At 45.5% G+C, this 24294-nt stretch overlaps 2 protein-coding genes across 6 annotated transcripts; both read left to right on the forward strand.

Annotated features, from left to right (window-relative positions):
• Nucleotides 1-32: 32 nt before the first annotated feature.
• On the forward strand, nucleotides 33-7146 carry si:ch211-117l17.6 (regulator of G-protein signaling 21). 2 transcript variants are annotated; one of them, XM_056277304.1, is made up of 5 exons: nucleotides 33-200; nucleotides 482-577; nucleotides 678-730; nucleotides 1004-1170; nucleotides 6062-7146. In XM_056277304.1, the coding sequence occupies exons 1-5, from the start codon at nucleotides 124-126 to the stop codon at nucleotides 6245-6247; spliced, it is 579 nt and encodes a 192-aa protein (XP_056133279.1). In that variant the 5' UTR covers nucleotides 33-123; the 3' UTR covers nucleotides 6248-7146. The 2 variants fall into 2 exon arrangements, with proteins under 2 accessions (XP_056133279.1, XP_056133280.1); XM_056277305.1 differs by lacking the exon at nucleotides 678-730 and having other exon boundaries at nucleotides 482-630.
• A 3851-nt stretch (nucleotides 7147-10997) lies between these two features.
• Nucleotides 10998-14786, forward strand: LOC130109182 (regulator of G-protein signaling 21-like). 4 transcript variants are annotated; one of them, XM_056275942.1, is made up of 6 exons: nucleotides 10998-11281; nucleotides 11558-11765; nucleotides 12135-12194; nucleotides 12525-12586; nucleotides 12712-12878; nucleotides 13217-14786. In XM_056275942.1, the coding sequence occupies exons 2-6, from the start codon at nucleotides 11683-11685 to the stop codon at nucleotides 13403-13405; spliced, it is 561 nt and encodes a 186-aa protein (XP_056131917.1). In that variant the 5' UTR covers nucleotides 10998-11281; nucleotides 11558-11682; the 3' UTR covers nucleotides 13406-14786. The 4 variants fall into 4 exon arrangements, with proteins under 4 accessions (XP_056131917.1, XP_056131918.1, XP_056131919.1 ...); XM_056275943.1 differs by lacking the exon at nucleotides 12135-12194 and having other exon boundaries at nucleotides 12522-12586; XM_056275944.1 differs by lacking the exon at nucleotides 12135-12194.
• The last annotated feature ends 9508 nt before the right edge of the window (nucleotides 14787-24294 follow it).

A 24294-nucleotide genomic window follows, 5' to 3' on the forward strand; every position in this document is an offset into this window, starting at 1 on the left:
GCGTCACAGGGTCACACCTCGGCTGAAACTCGTGCAGGCTGGATAGATGCTCTGGAATATTTACAAAGACCCTAACACGGGAAAACTTGCAACAGTTTGAAGGACTTTTACAGCAATGCCGACATGCCCAAACTTTTGTTTTCAAAGATTTGCCGCTACGAGTTTAAGGATCTGATTGATAATGTGAATCAACGCAGAAGGTGAGCCCACTCCCAGGACAATATCTGAATAGTTTTAGCACTGTGATACTAGTCAAAACAGCCATAGGGACAATCAAATTTAAATGCTGTTTAAATTTGGTGGACTTGCAACGCTGAAACAACTTGGTCTCGGGCCTGTTATTAAGTAGTATTCACAATTTCAATGGTGTTTAAAGTCAGATCTGATTTAGTGAATCGGCTCAGGTTCTGCGATTCTTTATTTTCACGGTCATTTCCTGCGGTGGATAGGCGACTAGCTTTCACCTTGTTTTCTTCTGCAGGATTGATATTGTTCTGAGCCGGAGGCAAGGTGAGAAGAACGTCAGGTTAAACTTGGTGCAGAGGACAAAGAATGACATTCATCCCTCGAAGCTCAGGTACGCCGCAGCGCTGACTGGGATATTGATGAATTGCACCACGAAATTATTCAGTGTGTAAATCAATTATTGTTATTTTTTTCTTCTGTATTTATTTCAGTTCGGAAGATGACAAACTCCGGCCCTCTCTCGAACATCTGTTAAGAGACAAAAGTAGGAACCACCGCTCACTTTGTCACAGATGACAACTCATATACGGTTATAGAATTATATTGCAATGATGGTTATTGATTTGTGGTCTCACTCAGTGTCTCCGTGGAACATGTGAAATCTTGCCGGGATCGTTCATGATAGCCAACCAGAAATAGTTGGCATGTGATTGTTATCTAAAACGTTCAATTCTACTGTTTGTGAATGTGCACAAATGTCAGATTTGAATGACTAATGCTTCTCCGCTCTGACTTCAAATTCTTGCCCCATATGCAGGGTGCTTAGCAGCATTTCGTTCCTTCCTGCGGTCGGAGTTCAGCGAAGAAAATGTCGAGTTCTGGCTGGCGTGTGAGGACTTCAAGCGGATCGCCTCACCTGGCGATCTGTGTTTGAAAGCTGAGGAGATCTACCAGGAGTTCCTCCACCCTACGGCACTCCGGGAGGTCGGTATACATTTGGGAATTAGAAAACCGGAAAAAAAAGGAGCAACCCGCTCTTCTTCACACACAGAATGTCTGAGTACAACGTATTCGCGGCTGCCAAAACTCATGGTCTACCAGCGTTCTGTCACATGAATGCGAAGCATGTCACGTTAGATATGATTAGATATGGTTCAGCTCATGAAGGTGTCTGGCCTGGTTAAGGTCAGGGTAAGGGCCGTTTCACGTGACAAGTGTCAGAGGCGTTATCTCAGTATCTCACCACAGAGTGCTGCACACAATGAGCGGTGTGGTAATACAATCTAGTAGTTACATAATCATGGACGTGCAGGAATGGAAGTATAGAAGGAGAGAGTGGTGAAAATAAAGGAAAACGTGAAAAAATACAACTTGGCGCTAATCTACTCTCTTTTTTCTGCCACCGATGCCCTATTTAGTTCTGTCGCCCACATATCATTCAAATATACCACAGTTCACTTGCAGTTACACTACTGCACTGTAAGCTACAGCAGGGTCAGACTTCGGCAACGTTGAACTTTTAGTGGAGCTCTGCAATGCCAGATTTGGGCGGTGAACTCCACCGAGGTCCCGCATCGCGGTGAGCTGAGCATCAGTGCTCTCTTCATTGGAAAGCAATGGTTCCATCTGCGCTATGCCATATTGCCGCCACTTGTCATGTGAAACGCCGTATCTGGAAGGCCACAAGCGACGGAATCCGTGTTGAAAATCAGGGCTTACAGAGGATCTGAGCAGATGTCCTCAATTATATCCTCATTCAGCAATACATTGCCAAGCCATGTATTTTGGGACTTGAAAAAACATTGTATATGAATAGCGTGTTTGTGAAACTGGACTGGAAAAGAGATGACAGTCTCGAAAACCTTTTTATATTTTACATTAGTAGTGTCATCTGTTCAACCTTCAGCATCGTGAAAGAAAATATTTGTTCGGGTAAAGTTGACTGGGCCCACTTGTGCGTTATACACCATATTCAACAATGTGCCGCTTCACACCTCTGGAGCAGTGTGTGGTTGACCTCCTCGCTCAAGGTCATGTCAGCAGGAGATGACAGACATTTTCATGGGTGGATTTAAGATTTAAAACCAACAAACCTCTGTTCACAAGCCCAGATATGTACCCATGTTTACCTGGTAATTGTTAGTTGATGAAAATAATGATCATGGGTGGCATGGTGTTGCTAAACGTGTTGCTAACCATGTTGCTAACCACTGCAAGAGGCAGAGGTTAGCAACAGTGCTAACCACTGTTGCCTCTTGCTCTGTGGTTAGCGCTGTTGCCGCAGAGCAAGAAAGTCCTGGGTTCGAACCCCAGGCTGTCCCAGGTCCTTGCTGTGTGGACTTTGCACGTTCTCTGTGTGTCTGTGTGGGTTTCCTCCGGGTACTCCGGTTTCCTCCCACCATCAAAAAGACATGCGTGTTAGGGTTAATACTCCTGTCTGTGCCCCTGAGCAAGGCAATGGAAAGAAGAACTGGAGTTGGTCCCCCGGGTGCTGCAGCTGCCCACTGCTCCAGTACAATAGGATGGGTTACATGCAGAGGACTAATTTCGTTGTGACCGTACAATGACAAAATAAAGTGGCTTTCTTTCTTTCCTTTTTTATTTATGTTGCACTCCTGTTATCAGGATTTACAAAGTGCATTGCAAGCCACAAACATAGCGAAGACAAAATAGATGAAATGTCGTAGAATAATGTACAGTACAATACATGAGACAAGAGTAAGATATTATGGGTCGAATAACAAAATAGACACGAAGAGAGACAGATGAGTAAAATGAAGTGTAATACTATCTTTAAAACTAGATGAATATATGTACTTGCTCAATATGCCGCCCGGCATTAGCATTTTAAAAGTTGGTACCGAGTTCGACAGACTGACTTCCAAAAGTAGGCCATTGCACAAACTTGATGCCGCCCTTTGATTTTATTTTTTATTCTTTGGAACAAACTTAAAGATCCAGTCCAAAGAAAGTTATACTTTGCAATTTCGTCATTTTTACATGAAGGTTTTAAATTTAAAGTCAACAGCTGTTAATAATATTAAAAATAACGTTAAACATGTTAACTGCTGTTGTTGTGAAAATATGACCGCAGCCCCTTGAGAAACTAGTTGTCAGCATATTTAAACTGGTTCAGAAAACCAGTCAGGTTATACATTACATAAACTAATACCCTGATTTGATGACAATGAATTTTCAGGGTGTCAGCTGGTCAGTTTTCAAAAGGTCACCCAGCAGCAATATATGCATGCTAGCAAGCTAGCTAGCAAGCAAGCTAGCTTTCAATAAAGAGTCTCAGGGCCGCACCCCATCTACCGCCTGAGAGTTGGCTCTGTTCATACAGGGTGTGTTAAAACAGTTATGACAAATCAAACAACACCTCTGACACTGAACAGATAACTCACCACAAGTGTGTGTGTGTGTGTGTGTGTGTGTGTGTGTGTGTGTGTGTGTGTGTGTGTGTGTGTGTGTGTGTGTGTGTGTGAAGGTGTGTGTGTGAAGGTGTGTGTGTGAAGGTGTAGAGAAGCCTTTTGTCCGGTTTTATGAAGTTTATTTATTTTGCATGTTCAGAAATTCTTTTTTTTTCTTTTTGTCGCTGATAAGGGGAGGAGGAAGCAGGGGCCCACGGCTCCCATCCCTAACCAGGAAGTCCCCTTAGACAAGTATTACTTCACACTAGCAGATAACATGACAAGAACGGAAGATGCAGGGTTCCTGGGTGCGAAGGAACACCCAAAGTGATGTGCAAGAAGTGTAATGTACACCTCTGTTTCACAGCACAGAACTGCTTTTAGAAGTGGATCAGGAAGGCTCCAGCAAGGCTGGATCGTTGCAGCGGGTCGTTGGGGAGCGCAGCCGGAAAAGACACTCGGTGTGCAGCTACAAGCAGAGCTCGAGCGGTCTGGAGCCTCAGAACAGATGTTCAGTAGTGCGAGGTCGCCTTTCAGTGTGTGTCCCCTAACAATTGTAGTATGCCCCGGTGATGGAGGGGCAAAGACACCATCGTCCAAAAAAAAAGTTTTATCAATAAAATGTCACAAAATGGACCAAGAAATTATGTAGAATGATTTCTATCATGGTCCAAACATGTGTGCATTAGAGGGTTAAGAAAAATTCGGGCCAGTATTCCCTGTTGGCATTTCATAGTGTTTAATTTACATTAACTTTGTGTGTGTGTGTGTGTTTGTGCATGCGTAAGTACCAAGATGCACCAAGGCTCCTACCATGCCTCCCTGTGGGCAGCCCACAGTAACTTGGGTTTCGCGACCCCTGGCTAAATCAGTAGTAGGGGCTGTCGGTGCTGCAGTGGTCTCTAGAGGTGTTTTCACCAACCACTGCCCCACTGCCACGTGGGTAAACCTTGGGAGGGACGATGGCTAGGGTAGTAATCCCTGAGCTCAAATCTGCAGCCGGGGATAGACACAGGCGGAGTCCAGCAGAACGGACCACCGGCGGTCCCTTGCAGCTCCAGCCAGACATAGGCCGTCATGAGCTCCTCATGCCACTGGAAGTCTGTCTGGCGGAGCAAAAGTGGTGGGAGTAAGGACTGTGCACCCACACTCTCACCCTAATCCTTTTCTTGTGCAAGCCCCTTGCTTCCTCCCTGTGGTGTTATGGAATGGTGGCAGTTACAGGCCAAGGATGTGGCTGGGAGTGCCTAGCCAAACCATGTACACAGGTGGCAACAGAGTGATGGCGGTTGAGATTGCGAGATGGAGCAACGTGTCCCCTCGGTCGGCAGCTTGCGTTGCATCTGAGCAGCACCATACTGCTGACTCCCCACGGGGAATGACCTGGTAAAGGTGGTCCAAAATTGTCTGCTCCTTCAACTCCGGACGGTAAGCCGCAACCATCAAAGCACCCCTCTCTGTGGTCCAAGAACCTTCTGGGCTCCCCTTACCCCACCTGTGGACTAGTGGCTCACGCATTGGCCTCCGTAGCCAATGTATTGGCTAACTGTGTCACGTGACTTGAATCGAATTTTCCCACACCAACGCTGCTCCCTTCATGAAGTTAATATTAAACCGCCACTTCGTTCTTTGGTTATCTAGTTAGTTTTTAGTGAAAAAATAACAGATTTTTTTCAGGTCAATGCCAACAAAAGTTGGTAAGGGGACTGCCGTGAGGAAGTTTTTTTGGTAAAAGTAGATGTTTGGGGGATTGCCAGGGACTTCATCCAGCAAGACAGAGACAGTTCTTCCGCAATATTTAAAGGGCAGTGGTGGGTTTGACGTTTCTTTTTAAATTCTATATGATAGGATTTATTCTTTAGTGCAGGGGTGTCAAACTCCAGGCCTCGAGGGCCGCAGTGTCTGCAGGTATTTATTGCAACCATGCAGTACACCACCTGATTAAACTAGTTCCTTTCCCTCCTTGATCCAGGAGGTGAGCTAATTAGTTAAATCAGGTGGTGTAGTGCACGGTTGCAACAAATACTTGCAGACACTGCAGCCCTCGAGGCCTGGAGTTTGACACCCCTGCTTTATTGTCTTAATTATGTGTTAGCTGTAATATCGTAATGATCATAAAAGTGGCTGCAGAAGTCAAGTCGGTTCAAAGTCGGGGAGCGAGGGGGTGGGGGTGGTGGCTTTGTGTGTGCGTGGGGGGGGGGGGCTGATGGGCCCCACCAACTCGAAATGTGTTCTGCAGTCCATGCACAGTTCAGCTGTATACTAGGTTTTGACCTCGTCTTATAATTTCTTTATTCTCTCTTATCTGCTGAGGTGGCTGGTTCCTACTGGCCACATGGTGTGAACAAGAAACTGTGCCGCAGAACAAACTAAGAAAAGGAACAGGGTTGAAAATCCACTCCCGTGTCACCCTCAGTAATCTGTACAGCTAATAAGAGTGTGTTTTATGTGTTTCATCCCTCCAGATTAATGTTGACCACCATGTAAGAGAGAAGATAAAGAAGTCCTTGGTGAAGCCAAGTAGCTCCTGCTTTGATGAAGCCCAGAGACATGTTTACCAGCTCATGGAAAGAGACTCCTGTCCCAGGTTCCTCCACTCCGACAACTATTTGAGTCTGACACGCAAAACCAGGAGCATGTGGCACATGTAGCCATGACATGATGACTGAGTCCACTAAAATATATTTGTATAACAACCTGCTGGTAGATGGTTGCTTGTACTTCCTCAAAATTTTCCTTTTTTTCTTTTGTGGTACTAACCAAACATTTGCATATGTCAAAAGTCCAATACCCGAAAGTGATAGACTGCATTCATAACAGACTTTAGGCCCAAGACAAATCCTCAATTTCACCATTTCATCTTGTTATAATAGGATCTCAGTGGGGTATAAAGTGGGCACATTCGGGTATTAGACTTTAACAGCCTGCATCAGGACCATGATCACTTTTTGGCAAGTCTTGTGCTTCAGAAAGTTGCTGAATAAGCAAAATGTGTTGTACTGTGTAAGAGGTAAAGCCCAGGGTTTTACTTGACTTTTCCCCACGCCAAGTATAGATGATGACCAGATCTGGCCGTACATAGCTTTGCTATTGTTGTTCTGCTTAAAAGCGTTATTTTATTTCTGTTGTTGATGTTTATCATCACAGTGAAACACTGAGAACGCTGAGACTGAGAAAATTTGTTCTTCCCCTCCAACGGAAAAAAAAAAATTCCTTCATGTGTTTTTTTTTTGTGGGTTCGGGGGTGGGGGGTATTTGTAAATGTGATAAAATGGTAAAGAGTACATTGGAGCAGTGATTAATGAATGTGATAGTCATGCTGAAGAATTGAGAAGTCATGTGGAAAAGTAAAGTCACTTGGTGAACTGGGCTGTGTTACTTGGATGGTTGTGGATGAGGGTAGACGTGGTTGATAGACTGGAGTTTTCCGGTAAGGTGCAGTATGTCCGCAAGTGGCGTTCAGAGGGATAAGAGATGTGACCCCCCCCCCCCCCCCGCCTGCATGTTTCGTAGCCATCACTGTCAAAATTAAAAGTACTGTGGGAACGTTTTCCATCTCTCTTTCTTCACAACTTTACAACACATGCATCACAGTACACACACTGTTGTTGTTACGACTTCCACTGGAGTTGTCTTGATGCACGCTCAATAATCCAGGTAAGGAAATCAGTTCATCTGTGCACAATGTTTGCTTATTTATTTATTTAGTTGGTTATTTAGTTAGTCAGTTAGTTGTTTGTTTGTTTGTTTGTTTGTTTGTTTATTTTTTTCTCATTTCCCCCCCTAGTCGTACTTGGCCAATTACCCTATTTTCTGAGCAGTCCCGGTCCCTGCTCCACCCCCTCTGCCGATCCGGGGAGGGCTGCAGACTACCACATGCCTCCTCCGATACATGAGGGGTCGCCAGCCGCTTCTTTTCACCTGACAAGTGAGGAGTTTCGCCAGGGGGACGTAGCGCGTGGGAGGATCACGCTATTCCCTCCTCCAGCCCGCACAGGCGCCCCGACTGCCCAGGAGAGGCGCTAGTGCAGCGACCAGGACACATACCCACATCCGGCTTCCCAACCGCAGACACGGCCAGTTGTGTCTGTAGGGACGCCCTGACCAAGGTGGAGGTAACACAGGGATTTGAATCGCCGATCCCCATGTTTTCCTCATCCGGGTCTGCACGGAAAGGGGTGTGTGGCACGCTCGATGGTGTTTTAAGGCCCCAACGTACTCTTCAAGGCAGCGCTGCATGGAAGGCACTCCCCGCCCCCTACAGTTTCAGCCAATCACAGCACTGGCGCTAACCCTAACCCTAACCCTAACCAGTGCTGTGATTGGAGGAAACTGTTGGGGGCGGGGAGTGCTGCCTGGAAGAGTACGTTGGGGCCTTAAAACACCATCGAAGGTGTGGCACATTGGCACCTATCATATCTTTATCTATCGGATAATGCATGTGACGGAAAAGCCCTCTGGGACTGAATTGCGATTTAAGGCTGTATAAAATGTGCCCTGACTTGGACCTGACTTGACAGCTTTAGGCTTTCACAACTACTTTATTCCCAACTGGATAAATTATCACTGAGATATACGTCTGTGGTGGGCAATACGTCAAAACGGTGTGCTTATATTTATACTTTCCTGTGGAGGACAGGCATTAGTCAAAGGTTTCCACGGTCTGACCACGCAGGGCGTCTGCTCAGTGTGATGGATGTAAGTACTCCACTAATTAGGTGGGGGAGATGAGTCCCCCGAGCCAGTGAGAAGGGTCACAACGTAGGGGAAAAAAAAAAAAAACGACGGCTGCCACCCATGACTCGATTCTGTAAATGGCCTTATTCCTGAAATTGTTCCTTAAAAAGGCATACCGAGGAAGCTAAGAATATCTCCGTGGTCTGACCTAGAACACTGGCTGGTGGATTGGAGTCATCAGACAACCTGATGCGTGACAAATCAGACTGAATGTGGGCTCTTGTCCGGAGAATAATCTCATCACCCACACACAGATATTTTAGTGAAATACAATTAGATATGCCCTGCTAAAGTATTACTTTGATAAAAGTCCCTCCTGTATTTTGCTACTCACGTAAAAGACATTACGTAGAAAAAGTGGATGATGGGGGGATAACCACTCCAACACCCATAAGCGGCATCATAAACAAGAAGAAGAAAAAAAAAACAGTAGGTTCCCCTCATATATCACCTCACCCGACCCTAAACGTATGAGCGTGCAGTTAAACGGGCTGATGGTCAACCCATTTCTTAGTAAACTTGTTCCATACTTCTGTGAAGACTTCCTTTTATCAAACTAGTACATGTGATGGCGCAAAAACAGTGAGATTTTATCTTTGAAAGATGTTTAAAAGTATCTATAGAATGGAAATGGTTGCAGAGGAGCAGCTCACATTGGTACCCCAGTACGGTACTTGTGTTTACTTACTTTGTTCTTAGGTACTCTCAACCCGAGGCCATGGACAAACAGTGCAAAGTTGATATCTAGCCTTACCCTTCACTTCAAACACAGGGTCAAATTTAGATGTGCCCACGGTAAATGCTAATTACCATTTAAATCAAATTTCCATGGAGAACAGATCAAAGACATGTTGATGTCAACTTTTGGAAAAATATGAAAACCGCCCAAACCTCTTGTCTTGACGCATGCTCAATAATAAGCCAGGTGAGAAAATCAAAGAAGGTTGAATGAGTTCATCTGGACACAACGTTAATTGCTGTATCCAGTTCAACTGGATAACGTTGTATCCAGTTCATCTGGATAGAATGTTAAACGTTGTGTCCAGATGAACTGATTCAACCTTCTTTGATGCTCAAACCTCTTCCGTTGACAACGTCTAGCGCCGCAGGATGTAAGACAAAAACTCAGCCTATTGTTATTATTGTTATGCTATTATTACATTCCGCACAAAGTGTCTTAAATGGAAAGCTATCCGAGGGTGATACGAGGTTTTGGACTCGAGCAGAACCTATGGGGCCGACATCTGTTCTCCGACTTTCATGCGCACACATCAACGCGGGTTAGGCACAGGCCTCCCAGAGGGGTTTATTTGAAGAGTAACTCCAGAATTTACTCTGGTAAATGTACTTCTGTTACCGCCGAGTACCACTCACGGTACCACTGGGGAGTTATTTTGATGACGAACGTCACTGTGGATCTGCCGGGTGCAACGGCAATGTTCCCGATAGCTGACAGAGGTCACACCTCTTCTGCATCGCATGGCCGGCTTTTCCTCGCACACAATCTGTGGCTGTTTTCTCGTGGCCCAACACAGTTGCCACGGCAACAAACGGGAAGTGAGTAATGTATGGTGCATTACTCCTTGTGGCACGGTGTTACTCAAGAGTCATACATGAGGAACTTTGTTCATACGCTTTGTCCATGCTTGTTAACGTCTCCCTGAAGCTCCCGGGCCGTCTCGGCCTTTAGATAAAACCTAACCCAGAGAAACAGTTTTTTGAAAGCGAGAGTGAGGATCCTCATGTTTAAGTCCTGTTTGCTCACCGCCACGGTTCACTGCTTACACCCGTCTTTGGGCAAAACTTGGGAGAGCTGCATCAGTGCAGCCAAGCAAAAGGGCAGCGGCGGGGCAGCCCGGGCCACCAAGTGGTATGTGGTGTTAAAAGAGCTGACCATTTTCAGATACTAAAAGTGCTCCTGTAGAGAATCTTAAATTACCACCTAAATCTCCCCCCTTGCAGACCCCCCCCCCGTCCCACCGGTAAGGAAAGTATGATTGTTAAGGGGTGTGTACAGCCCATACTGGGTACAGCGGCAAAAAAAAAGAAAAAAGAAGCTGAAAAGTTGGTACTTTCTCTAGCACACACGAGGTCCATAGATGATCAGGTCAAGACAGCGACACCGAGACTACCGCGTTTCCTCGATGAAAGTAAAACCTGTACCGAAACCAGGATTTATCTCTCTCGCACCAACGCTGTAATCTCGTGGCGGCTTAGGAGTTGCCGAGCTTACTTCTGCAAACATTTCCAGGGACATCTGCAATTGGCCGACCCTGGTCAGGCAGTAGTAAGAAAGGGTTTTTAAATGAAGACTAAAAAAAAAAAATGATTAAAGTGTTATCAAAAACGCACAGATATAAGTTCTCATGAATTAGAACGGATGCTTGATTCTCTCTATCTCTTCCTCTTGCTTCCACACACACACACACATGGACACACACACACACACATGCACACACAGGCTTTGCATCTATTATATAACTGTGTGTGGGAGGTGTTGGTCAATAAAGTAATAGTTTCGCAGCTGAAACAAGGGAATGGTCACAATGTGATAAATCCTGACAATCTTGCTCATTTCCTGCAGCCACGCTGAGCTGTTGCAATCCATTTGCCGCTTCCCCTTTCTCAAAGAGCTGCAGTGTCACGTCAGAGAGGATTCGCACACAACTGGCGGGAAGGAAAAACCCGAGCGTCTCTCTCTCTCTCTCTCTCTCTCCGACTGTAGGAGGCAAGCTCTCGGTTCGGGTCCGAGAGCTCCGGCATCACGGCCGCCGTGTGTCAACAGGGTGCCCGTGCACGGCTGAGCAGAGGTCACAATTTGCCTATGACGGTCACCGTTACTGTCATTTGCATCTGTGCGTCCCGGCACTAAAAATAATTTTAACACAGCAGGCTTTCAGCCGGGCAGAGCTCACCAGCGCTGCAGACAGACAAAAGAAGGAAGGGAGGTAAGGAGCCCGGAAAGAGGGGGGGGGGGGGGGAAAGAAAACAAACAAAGAAAGAAAGGAGGGATATGGCAGACGTAGTGGGGTAAATACGCTTTGCATGGTCCTTCCTAACAAAGAGGCAGCTGAAGAGGAAAGAGAAGGAGGGGTGGAAGAGGAGGAGGTGGAGGAGGAGGGGTCCCTTCCTTTCTCAGCTCTCTCTCTCTCTCTCTCTCTCTCTCTCTCTCTCTCTCTCTCTCTCTCTCTCTCTCTCTCTCTCTCTGGGTTGATGTATTCCAGCAGCCCTGAGCAGCAGAAGACCTGCGTATATAAAAAGGCCCGTGGTGGAGGGGAACCTCCTGAGTGTCTCTCAGCCACAGCATGTCCAGGACGGGCAGCCGGAGCGCCGTGGACTTAACAAAACCATGCCCAGCCTAACCGTGGAGCCGCCCAACACACAGCAGCGCTCCATCATGGACAGAGATGACAGGAAGAGAAACAGGAACATGTGAGTCAAAGTTTCATCGTTAACGGTCTTTAAACAATTAAACAAACTTTAAACAATTGAGCGAACTGATCTTAGTTGACATCTCAGCAAGCCTTTTAGACCAGTGAAAGGTGAAAACGCCACAGGGGCGCTCATGCAGAATGCATCATTTCAGTGGATACTGTATGTACTGTAAATAGAGTGACTACATGTGGATGCTTCATGGTAATATCTTCTGAAAATAGGGCGAAGGCGACGTTATCTGGCGCTCCGTAGCCGCCACACGCCCTCTTTTCTAATTACTTAATACCCGACATACTTCACTTGAAACTAAATATACAGCAGTAAATCCAGGACGGATGTATTAATATAATTCTTATCTCTGCACAGTGGAAAGAACTTCATGTGCCGACTCCAGTGCATGTTCTCCCACTCCTCGAGCTCGGAGAGGTAAATAGAGACTTATTGAGTGTTTTGCATACATTTCAGTGTTGGAAAAAGCCAGCCTGCTCCAATCATTTCCATCTATGGCATTTTGAGAGGATTCAAATGAACTTGGGACACCATGTTTGCTTTGGCGCAGCACACGCATGCCCAAATTTTGACCCTCTTTCTTTTTCTTTTTTTTCTGAGGATAGTTCAAGAATTTGCTAACAACATCTGCAAGAGCTTCGTGATTAAAAACCGTTCTTGCATCGCCGCATCACACTGCTCGCTGGTTTCTGTTTTACCCGAATTTGATGTGGGTTGAGTAATCCGCGTTGCATTCTCTCCCAGCAGGCTAAGTTTAGAAGACACCCAACAATGGTCACAGTCACTGGAGAGGCTACTGGAGTCTAAATGTAGGTACCTCATCCTCAGGGAGGACGATACTAGGAGAAAAAAAAACACTAATGGTGCTTTTGAAGAATAACCAAACGGAGCTTCTTGTGGGGTTTACCGGTGTTATCTTTCACGCTTTGCACAGATGGCCTGGCCACCTTCCGCACTTTTCTGAAATCTGAGTTCAGCGATGAGAACATAGAGTTTTGGCTAACCTGTGAGGACTACAAGAAAATAAAGTCGTCCTTCCGGATGTCGTCGAGGGCCAAGAAGATATACGAGCAGTTCATCAAGGCGGAATCTCCCAAAGAGGTATTCTGAATAGGGATGAAAACAGCTACCTTCCCAAAATACGCTCTCTCTCCAACACATGCACCCAGATGCACACTCCTCCTTTCTTTTCTCCTCAGTCTCGCTTGACATGAACACACACACACACACTAACACATATAGTATACACACACACACAAACACACGTGTGTGCACTGTTTTCTCAGATGGTACAGTAACATTTCCATGGAGGACTGCTGAAAAGCTAGTCTAATGTAGACTTAGTGTGGAGAAAAACCCATTTACCCAAACATCTGTGTGGCCTAACAACACGGCTCCAGACTCCGGCACCCATCCTGTTATCTATCGTGTCATTCCAGATCAACATCGACTACCACACCAGAGAGCAGATCAAGAGGAACGTCAAAACGCCCACTCTGCACTCCTTCGACGACGCCCAGAAGATAGTCTACGGGCTGATGGAGAGAGACTCGTACCCGCGGTTCCTCCGCTCGGACATTTACAGGACCCTCCTAGAAAACCTCGCCGCCGACGCCACGAAAGGATGAAAACACAACCGGGGATGGACGGACGGACTGTAGGAAAACACACACGCACGAAAAAATCCTAACTGGAACGTTTGGGCTCCTCCATCGCGGAGGAGCGCACACCGAGGGCCCCGGGACAGGATGGGAACGTTTGGCCTGCCTGGCACACAAACAGACACGGAGATTCCTCCCCTCCGGCTTACCCCGCAGACACAGTACCAGACCGTGCCACGGGGCCCGCGAGGGCAGGACCTCCACACTGAGCACTGTGCACCTGAGGACAAGAAGAGGAGTAGAAGAGAAAACAAAACAACAACCACATCAATTACGATATTGACTCAAGCGTGAGTGTTTGAATAAGGGCGATAAAGTTTGTGTACGTAGAGGAAGCGGATGTCTTCGACACTGAATGAATGAATCACCGGGTTGGCTGGCGCCTGTCTTCAGACGATGGAGCTATGTCAGCAAACCATATAGCCGCCCCCCCCCCCCGCCCCGCCCCCCCCCCCCGTCCTTCTTTCTGCCAGTGTTTCCTGTGAAGATAAAGATAGAGGATGTAAAAATGCAACGCTTACACTGTATCAGTGTGTGTGTGTGTGTGTGTGTGTGTGTGTGTGTGTGTGTGTGTGTGTGTGTGTGTGTGTGTGTATGCAAAAAGAGACAGGAGAGAAAAAGATGGACATGCACGACGGGGAGAATAATTCAAATCGAGATGTTTTCTTCAGCTGCCACCGTCACGGCATGAACAACCCTGACAGGAGTGTTTATCTGTTAAATCTTGTCCGAGGGTTTGTACGGAGAACCACGTTACATCCACAGTGGATGGAGGACTCGACAGCGTCATGTAATCCTTATTATAAAGGGTTGCAGAAGGCCACTACACATACGAGGGGCATTCTGGGACACTTTCCATAAGAGATTCCTGCAATTCACAGTAAAATCCTGAGTGTTAATTTAACTCCGAGAGTGTTAATTTAACTCCGAGAGTGTTAATTTAACTCCGAGAGCGTTAATTTAACTCCGAGAGCGTTAGTTTAACTCCCGAGGGTGTACAAATGGATCCCTTCGGGTCCACATGTACACTCTCAGGGTTAAATTACCACCCGGGATACACAGGAGATGGAGGTTTATTTTAGGTGATGAACTGTTTGAGTGGTATTGTAGAAATAAGACATTTCACATTGCATGGAAAGACTTAGGTCTCCTTGTATATCCAGAGTTTGTTGTTGCTTCCAAAGCATGTTGGTTGAATGTACGACTCGGGCCTTAGCACTAAAGTTGATCCGAGAATCAAGACGTTTTATTTATTTGGTCAGTTTGAGTACAAAGTTTGTCGTAGATTTTTGCAGTGCTTGTAAAAACGATACCGATCAGAATGCCATTAAATTATTGAAATACGTAGAAGTAAGTGGTATTTCTCAGCAACGGTTCCCCAAATGTGACTCTCTCGCCTCTCGATTCCCTCTCCTGACTTGCATCGATGATTGAGGAAACCCCCCCATTACAGCTGTTCTGAGTGCTTTTTTATATTTTTGCACAAAGGCACTATTTAGTGGTCGAGAGCGCAGTGCGTTTCCAGACCCCGAAGTGACCGAGGGATTTGTGAAAACAGGTCAAGTGATGTGATTTTCAGTTTACGCGTTAAAAGTAAGACCCTCCACAAGAAGCAAGTGAATATGAAAGGTTGTGGGAGGTTGTGGTCAGACAAATAAAAGTTAAAAACAGCAGTCAGACTAAGGTTAGTAAAAGGGATATGGTGCCTTGCAGGGCCTAACTCTTCACCTTCCTTCATTGAGAAGCGCATCTGAAATAAGGGTGCCGATGTAGCCAACACTTTAAACGGTATCAATATTCGCTTAGACGATATAGATTCGACTACCACAGAAAATTGTGCAAAACTGCTCTATCGCTATCGGCGAAGCCTCGTCATTCATATTCTTACATCCACCTTTAGACTTTCTACAGTCACAATGATCATGACAGAAGTCTAAAACCCCACTTGAAATTCCTCTGCATTTCATATGACTGGTTTACTGGTATACAGGATATGATGTAAGTCCTCTTTGTGTCAAACTCACAAGCATTCACACAGAGACCCGATTGTGGCAAAAAGTGATGCGACACCCGCGGCCTGGGGAAAACCGAGACGTAACCTAAAAAGAGACTGCAGTCATCAATACAGAAATCTATTACGACACTCTTTCTGAGGCATCAGATTAGGCACCGCCAGAAAAACGGACAAAAGAGAACTGAATCAGGCGAACCAAACGTCCCCATCAAAATGAAATAAACCAACAGAAGAAGAAAAAAAGGGAGCTGGATACACGTCCACTTGTCTAGCTCCAAACCCAACCCAACCCAGGAGATCAAAACAAACAGGCCGACCCACCCATATATCCCCCCCCCCCGAGCGGCTACGTTACAGATTTTTCCAATATAACAGCATCACATTGTCTTACTAAACAACCCACGTGTCCCCTGAGACCACTTGGACACAAACAAACAGAAGTAAGGCAGGGTGGGAGACGGGAAGGGACACCAGCCCTGCATGGACTGCTGACAGATGTCCTTAAATCTGACTTCCTTAAATCTGACTTCCTTAAAGCCAACTTCCCCTGAGCCAGTCAGCCACCAGGAGACACCTGTAGATTCGCACAACTCCGCCAAACAAAAATCCCCACCTCAAACTCAACAGACACAACCGCACTAAAGTCAAAAGCAGTTTTAGAATTGTTAGTACGTTTATAATATAGTGCATACTCTTAGGGTATACTATTCCTTCATTCATTCGTCCATTATCCAAACCGCTTATCCTTACTTAGGGTTACAGGGATGCTGGAGCCTATTCCAGCAGTCATTGGGCGGCAGGCGGGGAGACACCCTGGACAGGCTGCCAGTCCATCACAGGGCCCACACACACACACACATTCACACACGCATTCACACCTATGGACAATTTAGTACAACCGATTCACCTGACCTACATGTCTTTGGACTGTGGGATGAGACCGGAGCACCCGGAGGAAACCCACGCAGACACAGAGAGAACATGCAAACTCCACCCAGGATGACCCCCAAGGTTGGACTACCCCGGGGCTCGAACCCAGGACCTTCTTATTGTGAGGCGACTGCGCTAACCATTACGCCACCATGCCGCCTACGGAGTCTTGGCAGACTCGCGTCCAAGTGGAAGTGATCCTCTGTAACACCAGTATGTGAAATATAGTATACACCATACACTACGGACCTTAGAGTCAAGTCAAGTCAATTTTATTTGTATAGCCCATAATCACAAATTACAACTTTGCCTTAGGGTGCTTTACAGTAACACAACACCCTGTCCTTAGACCCTCACGTTAGATAAGGAACAACTCCCTAAAAAAATCCTTTCACAGGGAGAAAAACTAGGAACAAACCTCAGGGAGAGGAACAGAGGAGGGGTCTCTCCCCCGAGACGGGCAGACGTGCAATGAATGTTGTGTTTACACAATTTACAGAATACAGCATTGAAAGAGGATAACGAAATTATGAGATATATGAAGAATATGATGAGGAAGATGCCAAGCAGTGTCCAGACACCACCTCAACAGCCCAGGCCGCAACCACGCAACCACAATCACCGTGTAAAAAATAGAAAATTAAAAAAAAAATAGTCACAGTTATTAACATTATATATAACATTATAACATTAGTCACACTTGGCAGATTCACATCCAAGTGGAAATGACCTTCCGTATCACCAGAAGAACACTGTTGCTTTCGAATTTGAAGAACTGGGTCATTTGCGCGTCGTCTGTTTCGAATTAGCCTTGACAGTTTATTTATAATAAAAACCTATTTTATTGCAAATGGTGAAAAATACATTTGAATTTGTCACTGCTGGCTGCTGCTCCTTTGTTTTGTTGCTCGCAATGTTCTTTCAATGGCGAAAAAAAATCCTCTGGCTGACGGTTACCATGGAAACAACAGAGGTGCAAAGAATTATGGGGCCGTTTTGATCATCTGAGTGACCATAAGCTCTATACTGACTATTTTCATCCTACCTCCGGCTTGGTCGGGCGCCCCTACAGACACAATTGACCTTTCGCAAAGTAGCGCCCCAGAACGGTGCTTGTCCAACCCGACCTTAGCAACGGTCCGTCAAGCTTTCAAACACACAGCAAAATGCTGAAACAGTGTGCCTATGGGATCTGCAAATCGGATACTAGATATGTGGAAAGTTTGGAGGGGGTGTCATTTTCTTTCCCTTCCCGAAACCCAGAACGCAAGAAGCGCAATGTGGGCAGTAGATTTGGCAGTATAGCAGACCCCATGGCCAGCTTAATCCATCCAAAATCAATAAAAATACCTGTCTGCTCCAAGCTAAGCTTGCTACTAGCTATTATTGCTAGCTAATACAGCAAACGTATTATTACTGTTACTTTTCCCCACACAATGCGCTGATTTCTTCCTTCATGTTTTCCGGCTACTTCCTGGATAGTTCTGAAATACTTGACGGGCATAGCAACAGTAACTAAGGGGGGCGGGACTTTGCGAAAGGTCAATTGGCTGGGTCTGAGGGTGGGAAGCCGGATGTGGGTATGTGTCCTGGTCCCTGCACTAGCGCCTCCTCTGGTCGGTCGGGGCGCCTTTTCGTGGGGGAGGGGGAACTGGGGGGGGGTGGAATAGCGTGACCCTCCCACGTGGTACGTCCCCCTGGCGAAACTCCACACTGTCAGGCGTAGGGTTGGGCATCGAGGACCGAAAATTCCGATTCCAAAGGAATCGTTCAGAAATTCAACTTTCCATTCTGCCTATCGGTCCCTAAATGCGTTTCACTCGCGCTAAAGTTAGTTTCAGCTTCCGTGGTGGCGGCACGCAGCTTCCGTACTTTCCGCCTCCGCAAGTTAAACGCGCGCCATCACGGACCAGAGCGAGCGGCGGCCGGAGGCGTGGCTTGATTTTGGCCGTGGAAAAAATGAGGGGGTGGCACCGCGCAAGGCCTGTGGCCAACATGGTTTCCCGCAAGGGAGGACGCACACTACGGCCCAACACCGTCGCCTACACGGTGTCCAGATGAACCAGCGTGCCGCGTTTGACACGTCGCGCCGGTCTCCATCTCCCGCCTCGGCGTCCTCCTCAGCCAACCCCGAGCAAACGGCAAGCAGCACCTCGTCGCGACTGGGTAAGTGGAAAATTACTACCACTTTTTAGCCCAGTTTATGCTCCAAATGTCGGCTAGCAGACAAAAAGGTGTCTCGCATTTAGGCTTGTCGCAATGTCGCTGACCGTACATACAGCCAGCCTGAGAAGGCAGACATGCTAATGTAAACTACTAATAAAACACGTTAGCCCCTAGCTAGCGGGTCTGGCCCTTTAGCCGAGCGGTTAGTGATGTCGCCTTGTGGTGCAGTACACCCCGTATCGAATCCCGCACCGGGCAAGAAAATAACCGGTTACATTGGTGGCAGCGGTGGGATCCGGAAGTGTGCAGATCCTCAGAAGTCTCTTCGGAGCGCGGGAAGAACAAAGCGCGAGGGCGCGCTTCCGGGGAGGGTGACGACTGTAAACTACTAATAAGACACATTAGCCCCTAGCTAACGGTTCTGAACCTTTAGCCGAGCGGTTAGTAACGTCGCCTTGTGGTGCAGTTCACCCCGTATCGAATCCCGCACCGGGCAAGAAAATAACCGGTTACACTAATCTTTCTAAACAAGAGCTGTTTCTAATTTAAGGAGTTTAATACCTGGTAGTCCGGTGTCGGTACTTGATCCACTCGCCCTACCGGATGTGCTGGGGGGTCCTGCGACTACAGATGACGTCACTACTCCATGCGTTATGATTGGGTAGGGGCTAGTTCAGTTTAGGAACGGCGGGAAACAGTAGATCGACGGTTAGACGCAGCTCGCACCCTTACCAACCAACTCTATGTCGACGTGGGTTGTAAAAAAAAACCACACAGCTAAATAACTATAAAGCTTGCAACATAATCCGTGACGTCATATGTAGTCGAAGGACCCCGAGTCGATATTGTACCTGAGCAGAAATGGAACCCACACCGGACCAGGGTGTGACTGTGTCTTTTGTTCAAGTCAATTCAAAACTTGACTGCAGACTCAGGGTCCATAACAGACAAAGACAAATAGGTAAAAGACAAACCCCAGACAATACACAGAGGAAACACAATAAAATAACATAAATGGAACAAGTCATTGTGTTATAAGAAGGCAGCTATACATACCAGTGGTCCCACTGCCGGGATTGGTAGCGTGTGGCACTGAATCTTGTATTAGTTAAACTCTTGATGATTACATTATCAGAGTCATTGAGCCGGCAAATAAATGTATACATGAGCCTTCTTAGAAGAGCCTGAAAGGTACCGACTCCTGCAGCCACAAACATTTCACCTGCACTACACCATCTAGGTCTTGTTAGTAGTATTCTCATGGCATCATTATAAGCTACTCGAAGCCTCTGTAAGCGTGCTTTTTTACAGTTTGACCACAGGGGGCAGTATAGAGTGGTGTACAATATGCTCTGAACGGACATCTTCACACTAACTGAACACACACCAAACTTGCGTGACAGAGTGTTTGCTTGTGCATAGATCATGCGGCATTGCCTATAAATATCATCATCGTCTGTCATTTACTACTACTACTTTCGGCTGCTCCCGTTAGGGGTCGCCACAGCGGATCATCCGTTTCCATTTCTTCCTGTCTTCTGCGTCTTCCTCTCTCATCGTCTGTCATTTGTTCAGTAATATAGTGCCCAAGATATTTCCCCTTATTACATACCACAAGATTATTATCAGACAATTTAAAATCAGGACATTTTAGATGATTGACCTCTTTGGTTCTGCAGATCATGACAACACTCTTACTAGCGTTGTATTTGATATCATGCTCCACACCATACACACAACATATATCAAGGAGCTGCTGGAGACCAGCGCTACAGGGACTAAGAATGACAAGGTCATCTGCATACATAATATGGTTCACCAAGGTATTACCAGTCATGCACCCAGTGTTACAGGCTTTCAGCTGCTTGGACAAATCATCTGTATATAAATCGTAGAGAACTGGACGCAGAATTCCCCCTTGTCTGACACCATTGCTAACCCCAAATGGGGCTGAAACACCATAACCCCATTGCACTTGCATAGTGTGATGGGCATACCAATAAGCCAGAATTCTCACAATGTATTTAGGCCCCCCTCTTTGACTCAATTTAACAAACAACTTTCTATGATTAACACGATCAAAAGCTTTAGAAGCATCAATAAAACACATAAGAACCGATCAGTTTTGGCCTCTATATTTGTTTACAATTTCCTTTAAGGCATACCTACATTCCTTTAAGGCATATATACATGTCTTTATTTCTTCATCTTCATGTATGAAGACAGTTGTTGTAAATGGAAATGTAAGAACGAGACATTCACGTGAATGATCTGTTCTTAAAACAGAATGGCTTGTATGAAGTTTCTTTTAATAAAAATGTCTTCTGTGAAAGAAGCATGCGACCTGTTTTGACGCTGCCTCTCAAAGAACCGGAATTGAAAAGCAGAATCGGAATCGTTAAAATCCAAACGATGCCCTACCCTAGTCAGGTGAAAAGAATCGGCCGGCGACTCCACATGTATCGGAGGAGGTATGTGGTAGTCGTAGCCCTCCCCGGATCGGCAGAGGGGGTGGAGCAGCGACCAGGGCGGCTTGGAGAGTTGAGTAATTGGCCAGATACAATTGGGGAGGAAAGGGGGGGGGTTATATATATGTATATAAAATTGTTTCATCCAAGTTCCGGGCATACACATACCTTTCTCATACTAGATTTGCATACTATCCTCACGCATACAAGATTTTTCATAATGTACCATGCAGCATGAACATTATTGACACCACTAGAGAGAAAAAGAGAGAAAACCAGCACAACACATAGCAATCCTATAATAGGACCCCATGGTAATAACAGTTAAAGCTTAACGCTGTGTCCTGACACATTGTACTCATCAGCAGTCATCATAGAGGAGATCAGAGCGCACTATTGAAGCTCTTCCGGCTCATTTCACATGCAGCAGCACTCACTTGACTACCTAAACTAGTTACATTCAGTTGCATTGAGTGACTGGAGTGTGTGAGTGAGTGAGTGCAGTATCAAGTGGGTAACCTCTTATACAGACAGATCTTTCACTGAAATGGATTCACCACGCCTCAAGAGGGCTCAACAGGCTGTTCTGGTGTCTCCCATTGTCAGCAGACTCAACAAAGAGATGTCATTGTTGACAAAGGCATGCATTTCCACTCTGCATGCCAACTAATGTGAATCCAATATTCATCTCAGTATCCATTCATGCCATCAATCTAATAACCACCCCTTAAATGCACTTGCACAATACAGCTACAACTTCGTCGCGCACAAAGTTCAAACTCCTGTCTCGATGACCAAGCATAGGTGTGGATGTATGCATGTTGAACTTGCTAACCCCACTAACACAGAACACTAGCTAACACACCAAAGAAAATTTGGAAAATTAAGTCCAAAAAGGAAACTATCAAGTCAAAACTTTGTTAACAAATGCTCTTACACGTCACGTTGGGCAATACATAGCAGAAGGGGATTTTTCCTCCTCCACCAAGATTTCTGTGTTAAAGAATTATCTCAGTTGGAGTCTATTTATATGGCAGTGGCAAAGTTTATTTCATGAATAGTATGTGAGCAAAAAACAAAAAAACAAAACTCTAATCTCTAAAATGAAAGAAGCGACCAAAGAGAAACGTCCTTGCAAGTTGTCAACACGGAAAATTACAGACTAGAGAAAGACAAGATCTTAGGAAGTTAACCGGAGATACCAAACCATGAAAAAAAAGAGATGCATCAAATCAAGGCTTTGGAAGTGTTAGATTTTGGGGTTTTCAATCTATTCCCTGGTCTAATATAAGGTGTTTGGCTTTGAGTTTTTGGTCTACTTTCAAATTTGAAATTCATTCATTCATTCATCATCAGCCGCTTCTCCGGGGTCGGGTGGCGGTGGCTGCAAGCTAAGTAGGCCACTCCAGACGTCCCTCTCCCCCAGCAACGCCCTCCAGCTCCTCCTGGGGGATCCCAAAGCGTTCCCTGGCCAGATTGGACATGTAGTCCCTCCAGCGAGTTCTGGATCTACCCCGGGGTCTCCTCCCAGTTGGCCGTGCCCGGTAAACCTCCAAAGGAAGGTGCCCAGGAGGCATCCTAATCAGATGCCCGAACCACCTCAACTGGTTCCTTTCGACGTGAAGGAGCGGCGGCTCTACTCCGAGCTCCCTCCGTATGTCCAAGCTCCTCACCCTATCTCTAAGGCATGAAACAAAATTCCCTTTAAATAATAATTTTCTCTGCGACATTGGAAAAAGTATATCGGTCAGTTGTCTTTCCCGTGATTCCTTTATTATGGAAAATAGACACATCTGTTGACTTAAAAGTGTACTTAACATATTTATGGTGTCTTAGACGTAGGGAGACCTGGAGATCCAGTTCCTCGATTCTGGAAGAAGTATGGTTTGCACAGGCTTTTGGATTTAAACAAGTGACGTCTGTTTTTTTTAAGCATTGAGTTATGTGCCCAAATTCTGTGAGGAACACCACTCACTGCGTAATGAAAACATGAATAGATGTACTATAGGAACGTAAATAACAGTCACTGACATGTTCCTAAGCATCACATATATCTTGTGTAGGCTTGCTCATATCCCATTAAATAAAATGAGTCATTTGATCCATGCAAGTAATTCATAAGTAGTGGTCAAACTGAGGTTAACAAAATGACCCACAGTGTTGGAGTTCAGTTTTCACTTGGACATGAAGGAACAGAGACATGGACGCCTATATGATGATCATGCCTATATCACGGATAAGGAAACCATTTGGACTTTGCTCTCTCAGCTGGCTATAAACAACAGCAATGATTTTTTGAAAGCACAAGCTCAAATGGCCCATGCATAAAAATAACATTTGCAAATAAGAAAATAAACCAGTCACATATTTTATCAGAATAATCCATTTTGTTACGGTTAAAAGAGCCAGAACATAAACTCTATATATAGTTTCCCACTGTGATACTGTACAACTGAACTGTTTTGAAATATTAGCATAGCTGACATGTAATGTGTTTTCAGTGTGAAAAATCCATTTCAGAGTTTATTACTGCCCTGCGGTACAGGGACACTGGTGGAGATGTGAACCACGCACTATTCAGCCTGGGCAAATTTATATGCAGACACTAAATCGTTTTTTAATAGTTGTTCTGAAAGGATGCAATGGTTGCAAGCCTTTGCAGGCAATCTATCAAATTCTCAGTTTGCAGTACTGCTGTTTGTTGACACAAAAACTATACCAACACCCCTGTAAAATGTCCAACTGGTGCCTTCGTCTGTTAGGAAGTCAATGTATTGACCATGAGGACGAGCTCGGTCTGGATGTCTAAACAGCATGTTAATAGATTTAGATATATCAAGTCCTGTCAAGTTTATTTGTGCAGCCCTAAATCACATCTACAGGGGACTTTACATTCACACAGTGAAAATCGGGTAGATAACAGTAAACCGAGGGTTCCCAAATATTTCCATGCCATGACTCACCCATGCAGACACCCATCAAATATTTTTATAGTAAAATAAGCAATAACTTCTCATTACCTGTCAAAAAGCAAAATAATCAACAATCCTCTCTCTATGCTGTCCGCAAATACAGTATTCGCCATTTCAGTCTTCAACCATGGCCTACTAATGATCTAACGAGACGGACAAAGTGTGTCAGCAATATACAGTAGAAATTTTGGACTACATTTAGATCATTGCATTGTTTGCACTGACTCAAAAAGTATAAAAAAATAAAAAAATTCTCTGTTTATATATGCAAATTAAAATCAGATATTTGATGATTAAAAAAGAAGA

The sequence above is a fragment of the Lampris incognitus genome, chromosome 3, assembly GCF_029633865.1.
Source record: "Lampris incognitus isolate fLamInc1 chromosome 3, fLamInc1.hap2, whole genome shotgun sequence".
NCBI classification, from domain to species: domain Eukaryota; kingdom Metazoa; phylum Chordata; class Actinopteri; order Lampriformes; family Lampridae; genus Lampris; species Lampris incognitus.